The sequence below is a fragment of the Corythoichthys intestinalis genome, chromosome 2, assembly GCF_030265065.1.
Source record: "Corythoichthys intestinalis isolate RoL2023-P3 chromosome 2, ASM3026506v1, whole genome shotgun sequence".
NCBI lineage: Eukaryota > Metazoa > Chordata > Actinopteri > Syngnathiformes > Syngnathidae > Corythoichthys > Corythoichthys intestinalis.
Window position 1 is genome coordinate 34,204,341 of NC_080396.1, and position 15,476 is coordinate 34,219,816.

General features: G+C 39.9%; 1 protein-coding gene across 2 annotated transcripts in view; it reads left to right on the plus strand.

Moving 5' to 3' along the window:
* Positions 1-15,419, plus strand: part of sema3ga (sema domain, immunoglobulin domain (Ig), short basic domain, secreted, (semaphorin) 3Ga) — a 45,084-nt gene extending 29,665 nt beyond the window's left edge. For both annotated transcript variants that reach the window (XM_057825175.1, XM_057825184.1), the window contains exons 12-19: positions 427-571; positions 649-871; positions 1,830-1,918; positions 4,137-4,178; positions 4,258-4,415; positions 4,484-4,551; positions 4,676-4,803; positions 9,808-15,419. In XM_057825175.1, coding sequence (XP_057681158.1) covers positions 427-571; positions 649-871; positions 1,830-1,918; positions 4,137-4,178; positions 4,258-4,415; positions 4,484-4,551; positions 4,676-4,803; positions 9,808-10,188 — 1,234 coding nt within the window. In that variant the 3' untranslated portion in view covers positions 10,189-15,419. The remainder of the gene's footprint in view (positions 1-426; positions 572-648; positions 872-1,829; positions 1,919-4,136; positions 4,179-4,257; positions 4,416-4,483; positions 4,552-4,675; positions 4,804-9,807) is intronic.
* Positions 15,420-15,476: the final 57 nt, after the last annotated feature.

Consider the following 15,476-nt stretch of genomic DNA (forward strand, 5'->3'; position numbering starts at 1 on the left):
TATGGGCTGATTTCTAACACAACAAGAGGGATAAAAATGTGATTTTTCCTGAGGAGCAATATGGCATTGACAACATTCATTTGCAGAAACTGAAAAAACAATCCTAACCAGAACTTTATAAGTGGAAATAATGCAATCATTATTATACTTCATGTATACTTAGATGTATTACAGATTGTATTTTGGTGAAGCTGTTTGCGATGTCTCTATTTGGCAGTGACTGCCAGCTCCCATTTAAGAACGGCTGCCATTGACGGAAATAGCAGGCCAATCTATTTGAACTGGGAGGGCAGGCAGCGATCATTCACTTTCAGCCTCTCCCCAATTTAAATGGATTGGATGTCTGTTGTTATCAATACGAGCTGATATTACCATGTTCATTGTAGATTAAGGCAATTTCTTATTGGTGTCATGTTTGCATTTTAGCTCGGTGTTCAAGGGCTCAGCAGTGTGCGTGTACTCCATGGCCGATATTCGCAACGTCTTCAACGGGCCCTTCGCCCACAAGCACGGCCACAATTACCAATGGACCGAGTACAACGGCAAGATTCCCTACCCGAGACCAGGAACGGTGCGTCACAGCCATCATGGCTCCTCTCGAGCGCATAGAAGGCAAAAGGCTCACTTGAATGCTTTTTTGTGCTGCAGTGCCCTGGAGGAACCTTCACACCTGGGATCCGCTCATCCAAGAGCTTCTCGGACGAGGCGGTCAATTTCATCCGGGCTCATCCCCTCATGTTTCACCCTGTGTATCCCATCCACCGCCGCCCCCTTGTGGTGAGGACCGGCGTGGACTACCGCTTCACGGCCCTGGTAGTGGATCAGGTGGATGCGGTGGACGGTCGCTACGAGGTGCTCTTCCTGGGTACAGGTGAGGTTTTATTAGAAAAATACATTCTGGGTGTCTGGTTTAAAAAAAAAAAAAAAAAAGTATTCCCCTTTTCACTCTTACTTCAAACAGGCTTCCAAAGTCGAAGTATTATTCTAAGCGCGACTCGATATCTTTGTTAGGGGTGTGACAAAATATCGAAATGTTGATATATTCTGATACTTTGTATCCCAAAAGGTTATTGATATGCTCCTGTCAAGAATCGAGATATCGTTTTAAAAAGGTGTCAATATTTAAAAAAAAAAAAAAAAAAAAAAAAAAAAAAAAAAGGAACCATCAAGTTGCTACCAAAATCTTTTAGGCTGCCATTGACGGTGCTCGACGCCCAATCCATTTAGACTGGGAACATTCGTTCATTCGAAACCAGAGCATTCACAGTCATTCGGTCCGATTTTCGGGACATTTACAGGTCACTTGCTATTCATTTTAGGGCATTTACAGGTCATTTCCTGTTGTTGGGTTTGAGTCACTGCCTATTCATTTGGGTGATTCCCTGTTTATTTTGAGTTACAGAACAGGAAGTGACCCATAAAATACCCCAAAATCAACAGAAGTGACTGAAAATCAACAGGTAAATGATCTTAAATGGCCCAAAATTACCTCATTGCCTGGCATTGGCTGCCACTGACGGCCATAGACGTTCAATCCGTTTGAAGTGGGAGTGTGGCAGCAAATGAACCTTCGTTCATTCGCTGCCACCCTCCCAGTTCAAATGGACTGGACGTCTACTAGTGATAATTTCATTCCCATTCACAGCAGAAATTTGTTTTTCTGTTTATTAGTTGTTTGTAGAATATCCTAGAATGATTTCCTGACCAATGTATCGATAATCGTTGTATCGCCATATCGTCAGATCATCGTTATTGTGAGCTTTGTATCGCAAATCGTATCGTATCGTGAGGTACCAAGAGGTTCCACTCCTAATCTTTGTTCTCTTCAGATCGTGGCACCATCCAGAAAGTCATTGTTTTGCCCAAAGACCCGACCAACATGGAGGAGCTGACGCTAGAGGAAGTCGAGGTTTTCCGAGTAGGTCTTCTCTCAAACTTAAAAAAATTTTTTTTTACACTTTGCACACTTAAATTTATACGGAAACATACAGTGGGCAAATAAGTATTTAGTCAACCACTAATTGTGCAAGTTCTCCCACTTGAAAATATTAGAGAGGCCTGTAATTGTCAACATGGGTAAACCTCAACCATGAGAGACAGAATGTGGAAAAAAAACAGAAAATCACCTTGTTTGATTTTTTTAAAAGAATTTATTTGCAAATCATGGAGGAAAATAAGAATTTGGTCAATACCAAAAGTTCATCTCAATACTTTGTTATGTACCCTTTGTTGGCAATAACGGAGGCCAAACGTTTTCTGTAACTCTTTACAAGCTTTTCACACACTATTGCTGGTATTTTGGCCCATTCCTCCATGCAGATCTCCTCTAGAGCAGTGATGTTTTGGGGCTGTTGTTGGGCAATACAGACTTTCAACTACCTCCACAGATTTTCTATGGGGTTGAGATCTGGAGACTGACTAGGCCACTCCAGGACCTTGAAATGCTTCTTGCGAAGTCACTCCTTTGTTGCCCTGGCTGTGTCTTTGGGATCATTGTCATGCTGAAAGACCCAGCCACGTCTCATCTTCAATGCTCTTGCTGATGCAAGGAGATTTTCACTCAAAATCTCGCGATACATGGCCCCATTCATTCTTTCCTTGAAACAGATCAGTGGTCCTGGTCCCTTTGCAGAAAAACAGCCCCAAAGCATGATGTTTCCACCCCCATGCTTCACAGTGGGTATGGTGTTCTTCGGATGCAATTCGGTATTCTTTCTCCTCCAAACACGAGAACCTGTGTTTCTACCAAAAAGTTCAATTTTGGTTTCATCTGACCATAACACATTCTCCCAGTCTTCTTCTGGATCATCCAAATGCTCTCTAGCGAACCTCTGACGGGCCTGGACGTGTACTGGCTTCAGCAGGGGGACAGGTCTGGCAGTGCAGGATTTGAGTCCCTGGCGGCGCATTGTGTTACTGATAGTAGCCTTTGTTACTTTGGTCCTAGCTCTCTGTAGGGCATTCATTAGGTCCCCCTGTGTGGTTCTGGGATTTTTGCTAACTGTTTTTGCTATCATTTTGATGCCACGGGGTGAGATCTTGCATGGAGACCCAGATCGAGGTAGATTATCAGTGGTCTTGTTTGTCTTCCATTTTCTAAAAACTGCTCCCATAGTTGATTTCTTTACACCAAGCAAAGAGTGAAGAGTTACAGAAAACGTTTGGCCTCCGTTATTGCCAACAAAGGGTACATAACAAAGTATTGAGATTAACTTTTGGTATTGACCAAGTACTTATTTTCCACCATGATTTTCAAATAAATTCTTTAAAAATCAAACAATGTGTTTTACTGTTTTTTTCCCCACATTCTGTCTCTCATGGTTGAGGTTTACCCATGTTGACAATTACAGGCCTCTGTAATCTTTTCAAGTAGGAGAACTTGCACAATTGGTGGTTGACTAAATACTTATTTGCCCCACTGTACTTCTAGCACACAAAATATGTTTTGATATGCTGTAAGTTTCACGATTGAATGTGATAAAATTTAATGTTCTAAAGTGATAAATTTCATGTTATAACATGAAAAGTTTACATTTCAACGTGATAGGTTTCATGTTTCATGCCTCATTGGTTCGCTCATTCTGATACATTTTCACAGTTAAATATGCACATTCTTCATGCTTTAGTAATTTTTCACGTTGCAATGTATTTCATGTATCGCGTGGTAAATTTCTCGCTTCAACAAGATTAGTTTCACATTTTAACCTAAGGGTTCAAATTTTGCCGTGATACGTTTTCACATTTTGACATGATAAGTAAAACATAACATGTTTTGGTTTTCATGTAGTGACGTGATACGTTTTAAAATTTTGACCTGGTAAATTTTCATGGTTTGATGTGATAAATTTTCATGTTTGGAAGCGATACATTTTCAAGTCCTGATTTGAATTTCACATTAAAAGTGCCATGTCTCAAATACATCACAGTGTTTGAATGTAAAACGTGGTAGGTTTCACATTGGAACATGACAGGTTATATTACATGCTAAAATGCGATACATTTCAAGTTTAAACATGAAATGCATGATATTACCTGATATTTTCATGTGTATTTTTTTCTAGAGTAACGGCAATATGCTTTTGTAAATCTTAACATTTACATCTGGTTGAATTGTATTTTTTAAAAACTCTTCACAGAGCAGAGCAGCCGTCAAAACAATGAAGATCTCGTCCAAACGCGTAAGCGAGCCCCACAGCTCTTTACATCTGGGCACGTGCGGCAACTCAAATTTGAGATGTTTTGGCTTATGTTTTGCAGCAACAACTATACGTGTCGTCAGATGCGGGCTTGACACAGGTGTCACTGCACCGCTGTGGCGTTTACGGCAGGGCCTGCTCCGACTGCTGCCTCGCACGGGATCCTTACTGCGCCTGGGATGGGGAGAGCTGCTCGGCCTTTACTCCTTCCACTAAGAGGTACTGTGGGCACTGCTGGCAAAACGGTGACTGTCAAAACTGTTTATTTTGTGTGGTCTCTGCCGCAGGAGGAGCAGAAGGCAGGACGTGAAGCATGGCGATCCTCTGAGGCAGTGCCGAGGTTTTAACGCCAAAGGTTTGTTGTCACCTCATTCCCTGCTACGTGATCTTTCACTTCCATCTCTTCCAATACAAATGGATTGGACATCAATACAATGAAAGAATGTCTTCTTGCTTGTGATGCCATTGTGCGATTTCAGTGGAGAAACGTCTGCGAGAAACGGTGCAATTTGGGGTGAAAGGAAGCAGCACCTTTTTAGAGTGTCAACCTCGCTCTCCACAGGCCAGCGTCAAGTGGCTTTTTCAGAGGGATGGCAAAAGGAAAGTGGTAAGGAACATCGCTGCGGGTGTGTTGATGGGCTTAGAGACTTTAGTACTTGCTAGAAATGTGAATTGGATGTCGAATTTTTTTCTTAATTTTCTGAAAAACTTAATAAAATTTAAATTGTTTTTTTTTTGGAGAATCCCAATCCAATTGGGATGCATATAATGCAGAGAGAATCCTTATTTTGAATGGTGATTTTTATTAGGGAGGCGTACTAAGTGTGTGTCATGTTTCACTTTTGTCTGTCATGCTTCACTTTTGTCCATAAAATGAAAAAAATTGTTTTGATATTTTCAGACAGTCGGAATGAGCTGGAATGTCCACATATATTTTGTTGAGGAACTTTTGGGACACTGAGCAACATTCATAAACTTCACTATCAGTTGACGGGGCTCGGGGCCGATCCATAGGGGGCCTATTTTAAAAAACTTAAAATTCAAATATTTTCAAAACTAAAGCCACTAGCGACCTAAAACCAAAACAGGCACCTCCCGTAGGCATATATGCGTCTCCATGAGCAGCGGAATAAAAAAATTCAAAGTCATTCAATGATAAAATCCTGATTAATTATTTTTTATATAAGTATGACATAACTTAAAATGGCTATAAAATTCTCAGATTTTACGCTAGATGCAAAAATAAAAATCACCAAATGCAGAGATAATCACCTATATTTTAAGGATCAATAGCAATATTTAACATATCATAAGTTTTTGCCAGAAATAGCAACTTAAATGTCATGTGTAGAGATACAAAATCCAACATGGCGGCTGTCACAAAACAAAGAGCTTTTTACGTTGAAAATTCTTGTAAATAAATGCTTAAATCGCTGATTTTTTTATAGATGTGAATGTAAAAGCAGTGTAGATTCTTGGTTGAAGGCAAAAAATGGGCAGTTATCGTTCATTTTACATAAATATTTCAAGCAAAAGTTACGGTATAGTGTAATCCAACATGGCGGCTGTCACGTAAGAAATAGCTTTTTAAGTTGAAAATTCTTGTAAATAAATGCTTAAGTCGCGGGATTTCCATAGATATGAATGAAAAACAGTCTAGATTCTTGGTTAAAAGCAAAAAAAAAAACGGGCAGTTATCATTCATTTTACGTAAATATTTCAAATACATCACAGTGTTTGAATGTAAAACGTGGTAGGTTTCACATTGGAACATGACAGGTTATATTACATGCTAAAATGCGATACATTTCAAGTTTAAACATGAAATGCATGGTATTACCTGATATTTTCATGTGTATTTTTTTCTAGAGTAATCAGCGATTTAAGCATTTATTTACAAGAAAAAAAAAACGGGCAGTTATCATTCATTTTACGTAAATATTTCAAGCCAAACTTACACTAATTTTATCCATTGATTTTTTTTCACAACTTTTCAAAACGCATACATGGTGCTATTTAATATAATAATTACCTTTAATCCTCAACCAAATCACTGTTGTGACACTCCTGCCTGCTTGTATGGAGTAAAACCTTCGTCCTGTTTCCACCTACATCCTGCGTTAGAACGCAGCGTGTGTTTGAGTTTATCACAGTGAAAGCCAACTCAACGTTATGCTTGGGTCGGCCCCCTCTGTGAAGGCGTGGCGCAATGTCTGTGGGAGCTGTCTTGTCAACTGATGGTGGGGTCTATGCCCCATTGCAATATAATCACCGATATCAACACACATGGACGCGGCATGCTATTGTCTGATTCTTGTTGTGTGCTGAAAATGTTATTAATATTGTAACATTAGTCATTCGTCATTACATATACCATATTTTTCGGACTATAAGTCACACCTGAGTATAAGTCGCACCAGCCATAAAATGCCCAACGAATAGGAAAAAATACATATATATGTCGCACCGGAGTATAAGTCGCATTCTTGGGGGGAATTTACTTGATAAAATCCAACACATAGAACAGTTATGTCATCTTGAAAGACAATTTAAAATAAAAATACAGAAGACAACAACATGCTGAATAAGTGTACAGTATGTTAATGTTACATGATGCATGAACAACAAAATGCAAACGTGGCCAGTATGTTAACTTACAGTTGTGGTCAAAAGTTTACATACACTTGTGAAGAACATAATGTCATGGCTCTCTTGAATTTCCAGTTATTTCTACAACTCTGATTTTTCTCTCATAGAGTGATTGGAACAGATACTTCTTTGTCACAAAAAACATTCATGAAGTTTGGTTCTTTTATGACTTTGTTATGGGTGAACAGAAAAAAGTGATCAAATCTGCTGGGTCAAAAATATACATACAACAGCGCTAATATTTGGTAACATGTCCCTTGGCCATTTTCACTTCAATTAGGCGCTTTTGGTAGCCATCCACAAGCTTCTGGTTGAATCTTTGACCACTCCTCTTGACAGAATTGGTGCAGTTTAGTTAAATTTGATGGCTTTCTGACATGGACTTTTCTTCAGCATTGTCCACAAGTTCTCAATGGGGTTTAAGTCAGGACTTTGGGAAGGCCATTCGAAAACCTTAATTCTAGCCTGATTTAGCCATTCCATTACCACTTTTGATGTGTGTTTGGGGTCATTGTCCTGTTGGAACACTCAACTGCGCCCAAGACCCAATCTTCAGGCTGATGACGTTAGGTTATCTTGAAGAATTTGAAGGTAATCCTTCTTCTTCATTATCCCATTTACTCTCTGTAAAGCACCAGTTCCATTGTCAGCAAAACAGCCCCACAGCATAATACTACCACCACCGTGCTTGACGGTAGGCATGGTGTACTTGGGGTTAAAGGCCTCACCTTTTCTCCTCCAAACATATTGCTGGGCATTGTGGCCAAACAGCTCGATTTTTGTTTCGTCTGACCACAAAACTTTCCTCCAGAAGGTCTTATCTTTGTCCATGTGATCAGCAGCAAACTTCAGTCGAGCCTTAAGGTGACACTTTTGGAGCAAGGGCTTCCTTCTTGCACGGCAGCCTCTCAGTCCATGGAGATGCAAAACACGCTTGACTGTGGACACTGGCACCTGTGTTCCAGCAGCTTTTAATTCTTGGCAGATCTGCTTTTTGGTGATTCTTGGTTGAATCTTCACCCTCCTGACAAATTTTCTCTCAGCAGCAGGTGATAGCTTGCGTTTTCTTCCTGATCGTGGCAGTGACAAAACAGTGCCATGCACTTTATACTTACAAACAATTGTTTGCACTGTTGCTCTTGGGACCTGCAGCTGCTTTGAAATGGCTCCAAGTGACTTGTTCAAGTCAATGATTGTTCAAGTCAATAATCACTCACAAGAATTTGCTAATTTGTGTTGCTGTATGTATATTTTTGACCCAGCAGATTTGGTCACTTTTTCTGTTAACCCATAATAAAGTCATAAAAGAACCAAACTTCATGAATGTTTTTGTGACAAAGAAGTATCTGTTCCAATCACTCTATCGGAGAAAAATCAGAGTTGTAGAAATAACTGGAAACTCAAGAGAGCCATGACATTATGTTCTTCACAAGTGTATGTAAACTTTTGACCACAACTGTAACGTAGCTATTAAGAGTTATTCAGATAACTATAGCATAAAGAACATGCTAACAAGTTTACCAAACCATCAGTGTCACTCCAAAACACCATGTGAAATGATATAATAATGTGTCAGTAATTTCACACATAAGTCGCACCCCCAGCCAAACTATGAAAAAAAACAGCGACTTATAGTCTGAAAAATACGGTACTTTTGGAATGTACCGGGTAAGTGCAGTTTTTTTTGTTTTGAATTAGTCCTTCTGGGTGTCTATTTTTCTTAGACTTAACACATAAGCTGAGAATGATCACTGCCAGCCTAAAATGGATTGCATGTCTATTGCCGCCATTGGCACTAAAATGTAATTATTCACTGACAAATATTATGACAACAATTCCATATTATACTTGAGAAATTACGCTTAATTGAGTAAAAATACAGATAGAAGAAATGTATGTAGGGTTGTTCCGATCATGTTTTTTTGCTCCCGGTCCGATCCCGATCGTTTTAGTTTGAGTATCTGCCGATCCCGATATTTCCCGATCTGATTGCTTTTTTTTTTTGCCCCCGATTCAATTCCAATCATTCCCAATAATTTATCCCGATCATATACATTTTGGCAATGCATTAAGAAAAAAATGAATAAAACTCGGACAAATATATACATTCAACATACAGTACATAAGTACTGTATTTGTTTATTATGACAATAAATCCTCAAGATGGCATTTACATTATTAACATTCTTTCTGTGAGAGGGATCCACGGATAGAAAGACTTCTAATTCTTAAAAGATAAATGTGACTTTGTATATTGTGACTAAACATTGCCATCTAGTGTATTTATTGAGCTTTCAGTAAATGATAATGTAGCCATTTAACTTCTGCCCAAATGCATGATGGGAAGTGCAACCGTGACTGTGCGTCATGGTACCAATTGATATATCTTCTCTGAGTTGGGAAATAACATAGGGTGTTAAGAAAAATATCAACTACTACCTTTATTCCCCACATTGCTTCCCACGATTATTCTAATCGTTGGGAGAGGGATTGTAAGGCTTTAGCCATTTAAAATAGGCTCCAAAGGCTGCCAAAATTCACTCTACTCATTTTACGCTGCCTTTTAGCTCTATATACTGTATGGGTAAAACGGCACCATTATAGATTGACCGCGACAATGCTTGAGTGGGTCATGCAGCGCATGCGTTAATTGCGTTAAATATTGTAACGTGATAAATGTAAAAAATATTAATTCTCGCCGTTAATGCGATAAATTTGATAACCCTACCTTAAGCTTATACCAAAGACTCTGGAAGAGTGTAACACATTATGTCTGTAACGTTAAATACAATTAGAAAACGATTTGATGAAAAAAAAAAAAAAATTAAAAAAAGGCATGTCCGATATTTTTTTGCCCATTCCGATACTTTGAAAATGACGTGATCGGACCCGATCGATCGGCACCCCGATCTCTAAATGTACAGTATGTGTAACACTTTGTTTTTCCTCAACGTTTTTCCAGCTAAGCCGAGTCGGAGACGTGGTGAAGACTAACCACGGCATCCTCCTCAAGTCCCTGAATGGCTCGGATGCCGGGCTCTACCACTGCCTGGCTACAGAGAACAACTTCAAACACACGGTGGCACGCGTGGCGCTGCGCATCCTCGATCGCGACATCGTATTGGCGCTCAGCGCTCGAGACGATGACGAAGATGAGCCCGAGACTCACGACGTGCGACCTGACCCTCGGTCGTCATTCTCTTCCACGCCTTTCCCTCCTGAGATCAGACTGATAAACCAATACTGCCAATCCTATTGGGAGCAGGCTGGTCCGAACCAGCGGCAACAGCGCAAGCGCACCAGCCGGCGGCACGTGGAGAGCCAGGAGCAAGGTCTGGGGTAGAGCGCCTTTCCTCCCCTGTCGGCCCGTCTGGACTTTTCCTGTTGTTGTGTGTGCATGTTTGTGCATCTCCTCCATTTGTTGGACAGTCGACGTCGTGGAGCCTTTCAAGTAACAGTTTGGCGGTTCGCCTTCTGCCGAGCGGGTACCTCATGCGGATGGCACACCCCGCCAACGAGTGCATTCCAATTGCAGTGTAGCTATTAGACACTCTTGTTTGTTAAGCTTTCAAGGTCAGGTCAGAGTCACAACTGTAGTCGTTTGTTTTTCTTCTCGAGTTGCCATTCAGACCAACCACTTTACAGGCAGGTTTGTAATATTCTGACATGGATACAATTGCTGTCATTTGGACTGTAAACACCAATTCAATTGATTTAAAACAACAACCTGGAGCGAGCTTAACCATTTGAAGGAATGAGAACTACTTCATGGGACAGATGGACCTGAATGACTCTAGACGATGGGAATTTTAAGCAATGGCCAATTCTATCACCTGACCTGAATCCAATTGAGCATGCATTTTACTGGCTGAATTGACAAAAATGAAAGTAAAAGGCACAAAGTGAAGACTGCTGCCCGGCAGAACATCACCATGGGGGAAATCTTGCGTGTGGTGTCATTGATCTGATCCACATGTCAAACTGTAAGTGACTACAAAATATCTGTAAACAGTATTCAAAAGTAAAAAATGACAGGCACATACTATACAGTGGTATGAAAAAGTATCTGAACCTTTTGGAATTTCTCACATTTCTGCATAAAATCACCATCAAATGTGATCTGTTCTTAGTCAAAACCACACAGATGAAAAAACAGTGTTGGCTTAACTAAAACCACCCAAACATTTACAGGTTTCATATTTGAATGAGGATAGTATGAAAACAATGACAGATGGGGGGTAAGTGAACCATCACATTTAATATTTTTTAATATATATATGTATTTTAATGTTTTTAATAATATTTTTTGGTCCCCCCTTTGGCAGCAATAACTTCCACCCTACGCTTCCTGTAGCTGCAGATCAGTCTGGCACATCGATCAGGACTAATCTTGGCCCATTCTTCTCTACAAAACTGCTGTAGTTTAGTCAGATTCCTGGGATGTCTGGCATGAATCAATGTCTTTAGGTCATGCCACAGCATCTCAATGGGGTTCAAGTCTGGACTATGACCTGGCCACTCCGGAACGTGCATTTTGTTCTTCTGAAACCGTTCTGAAGTTGATTTACTTTTGTGTTTTGGATCATTGTCTTGTTGCAGCATCCATCCTGTTTTTAGCTTCAACTATCTGAAAGACGGCCTCAAGTGTTCCTGCAAAACATCCTGACAATCTTTTGAATTCATTCTTCCATTAATGATTTTTCCAGGCCCTGAGGCAGCAAAACAGCCCCAAATCATGATGCTCCCTCCGTCATGCTTCACGGTGGGGATGAGGTGTTGATGTTGCTGAGCTGTTCCATTTTTCCTTCACACATGACGTTGTGTGTTACTCCCAAACAATTCAACTTTCGTTTCATCAGTCCACAAAATATTTTGCCAAAACTTCTGTGGAGTGTGACAGTGGTTTTGTATCCTTTCCCAGCTTTAAACAAATCAGCAATCCTTGATCGCAGGTCTTCGGACAGCACTTTTGATTGAGCCATGATGCACATCAGACAATTCTTCTCATCAAGACAGTTCTTACCAGGTGTGTGTTTTATAGTGTGCAGGGCAGCTTTAAACCACTCATCATTGATTGGGCACACACCTGACTTAAATTGTTTGGGAAAAATTAGTTTTGATTGCTCTTTAAATATCCTTAGGCAGAGGGTTCACTTACTTATTTTCCCCCTTTTTGTCATTGTTTGCATGCTATCCTCAATAAAATATGAAAACCTATAAATGTTTGGATGGTTTTAGTTAAAGCAGACACTGTTTTTACATCTGTCTGATTTTGACAAAGATCAGATCACATCTGATGGTGATTTAATGCAGAAATGTGAGAAATTCCAAAAGGTTCTGATACTTTTTCATACCACTGTATACAAACTTGCCATTTGTGCAATGTTTGCCTGATTTGGATGCAAATGACCTCAAATGGAAGCACGTTTTGTTCATATCCTTTCAAGTCCAAGATGGTGGCGTTTCAAAGTTGAAAAGATAAGAATATCCATGTCCCAACATTAATGAACATGACTTCAATATTACTCTAATGAAAGAATATTCTAGTTAAAGAAGACAAAGCTTTGCAACTCGTACAAGCACATGACTACTATGATTAATGCAACTTGCAAAAAAGCGAGGGATTGAGCCTTCAGGTGACATTTCCCAACATATCTTTTTATATCTCAACAAATCTTATTTTTAACAGGTAAGACTGCACTTTCAAAACTGCTAAAAAGATTTGAACGTAGCCTCACTCTACATCAGTAACGACTATGGCCTGATCTGACATCAAGCGCCATCAGTGGCACTGAAACATGATTTTTTTTTTCCTTTGGGGCAAGTTTAGACAAGGTCCAATAAAAGGTTCTAAAACATTTCAAGTTCATCTTTAAATTGCACCTTTATGCCAATATCTGTAACTTTATGTAAGGAGTGCATCATTTTTCAAGTTTGCACTTTTTTCAAGTTGCATTTTTCCCCCCATTTTAAACTAATCGACACTAGCGTCGGAAGGAAAACGGCTTTTTTTTTTTTTTTCTAACTTCCTGTCTTGTAACCCACCAAGCGCCACAACAAGGTGTCAAAGCCACAAGTATATTGAAAATAAATGTAATATATGGATTGTTAATATAATATATATTGCCGGTGGTTTCCTGTTGTATGAAGTTTCATCAATGTTTGCATGCTTCTGGATGTCGTTTGTTGCTCTTGATGTGTAATGTAAGGTGTCAAATATTCATTCATATACTGTTAAAATAAGTCATCTGATTTTTGCCTCGCTCCTGTCCTATTGCATCGTATGTGAGTGGTGAAGACGTGCTTAACAGTGGTCTTCCAGTGATGCACTTTCTCAGTAGTGGTGGTGGGAAATGTTTGCACGGATGTTTCAGTAAGTTAAACTTTTTTTTTTTTTTTTTTAATGTACAGTGTATTGTTATAAAAGGCAGAATGATGTTGACTCAGTGGTTTTTATATGGATTACTTTGGGGATGCAAACTTTGTTGATTCACTCTAGGTCTGACAGTTGTTTTTAACCAGTCTGTGCAAAATCACAAGTGATTTCAGTTTTTCATGTTTATAAACTATAGGAGTCTTGTTTTAACAAAATATGGCAAATGCTGTACTCAACATACAGTGGGGCAAATAAGTATTTAGTCAACCACTAATTGTGCAAGTTCTCCCACTTGAAAATATTAGACAGACCCGTAATTGTCAACCTCAACTATGAGAGACAGAATTTTGAAAAAAAAAAAAAAAAAAAATCACGTTGTTTGATTTTTAAAGAATTTATTTGCAAATAATGGCGGAAAATAAGTATTTGGTCAATACCAAAAGTACATCTCAATACTTTCTTATGTACCTTTTGTTGGCAATAATGGAGGCCAAACGTTTTCTGTAACTCTTTACAAGCTTTTCACACACCATTGCTGGTATTTTGGCCCATTCCTCCATGCAGATCTCTAGAGCAGTGATGTTTTGGGGTTGTCGTTGGGCAACACGGACTTTCAACTCCCTCCACAGATTTTCTATGGGGTTGATATCTGGAGACTGGCTAGGCCACTTCAGGACCTTGAAATGCTTCTTACGAAGCCACTCCTTTGTTGCCCTGGCTGTGTGTTTGGGATCATTGTCATGCTGAAAGACCCAGCCACGTATCATCTTCTATGCCCTTGCTGATAGAGGGAGATTTTCACTCAAAATCTCTCGATACATAGCCCAATTCATTCTTTCCTTTACAGAGATCAGTCGTCCTGGTCACTTTGCAGAAAAACCCTCCCAAAGCATGATGTTTCCACCCCCATGCTTCACAGTGGGTATGGTGTTCTTCGGATGCAATTCAGTATTCTTTCTCCTCCAAACACGAGAACCTGTGTTTCTACCAAGAAGTTCTATTTTGGTTTCATCTGACCATAACATATTCTCTCAGTCCTCTTCTGGATCATCTAAATGCTCTCTAGCGAACCGCAGACGGGCCTGGACGTGTACTGGCTTCAGCAGGGGGACACGTCTGGCAGTGCAGGATTTGAGTCCCTGGTGGTGCATTGTGTTACTGATAGTAGCCTTTGTTACTGTGGTCCCAGCTCTCTGTAGGTCATTAACTAGGTCCCCCTGTGTGGCTCTGGGATTTTTGCTCACTGTTCTTGTTATCATTTTGACGCCACGGGGTGAGATCTTGCATGGAGCCCCTGATCGAGGGAGATTATCAGTGGTCTTGTATGTGTCTTCCATTTTATAATAATTGCTCCCACAGTTGATTTCTTTACACCAAGCATTTTACCTAGCCTGGTGCAGGTCTACAATTTTGTCTCTGGTGTCCTTCGACAGCTCTTTGGTCTTGGCCATAGTGGAGTTTGGAGTGTGACTGACTGAGTTGTGGACAGGTGTCTTTTATACCGATAATGAGTTAAAACAGGTGCCATTAATACAGGTAATGTGTGGAGCCTCGTTAGACCTCGTTAGAAGAAGTTAGACCTCTTTGACAACCAGAAATCTTGCTTGTTTGTAGGTGACCAAATACTTATTTTCCACCGTGATTTGCAAATAAATTCTTTAAAAATCAAACAATGTGATTTTCTTTTTTTTCCCACATTCTGTCTCTCATGGTTAAGGTTTACCCATGTTGACAATTACAGGCCTCTCTAATCTTTTCAAGTAGGAGAACTTGGACAATTGGTGGTTGACTAAATGCTTATTTGCCGCACTGTATGTGCATGTTTTATAGGGGGAAAAAATATTTACATTAGGAGTGGAACCTCTTGGTACCTCACAATACAATACGATTTGCGATACAAAGGTCACGATGACGATGATCTGACGATATGGCAATACAACGATTATCGATACATATGTCAGGAAATCATTCCATGATATTCCACAAACGACTAATAAACACAAAAACAAGCTTCTGCTGTGAATTGGAATGAGTTTATCACTAGTAGACGTCCAATCCATTTGAACTGGGAGGGTGGCAGCGAATGAACATTCGTTTATTCCCTGGCATCCCTCCCACTCAAACGTATTGAACGTCTATGGCCGTCAGTGGCAGCCAATGCCAGGCAATGAGGTAATTTTGGGCCATTTAAGGTCATTTACCTGTTGATTTTCAGTTACTTCCTGTTGATTTTGGGGTATTTTATGGGTCACTTC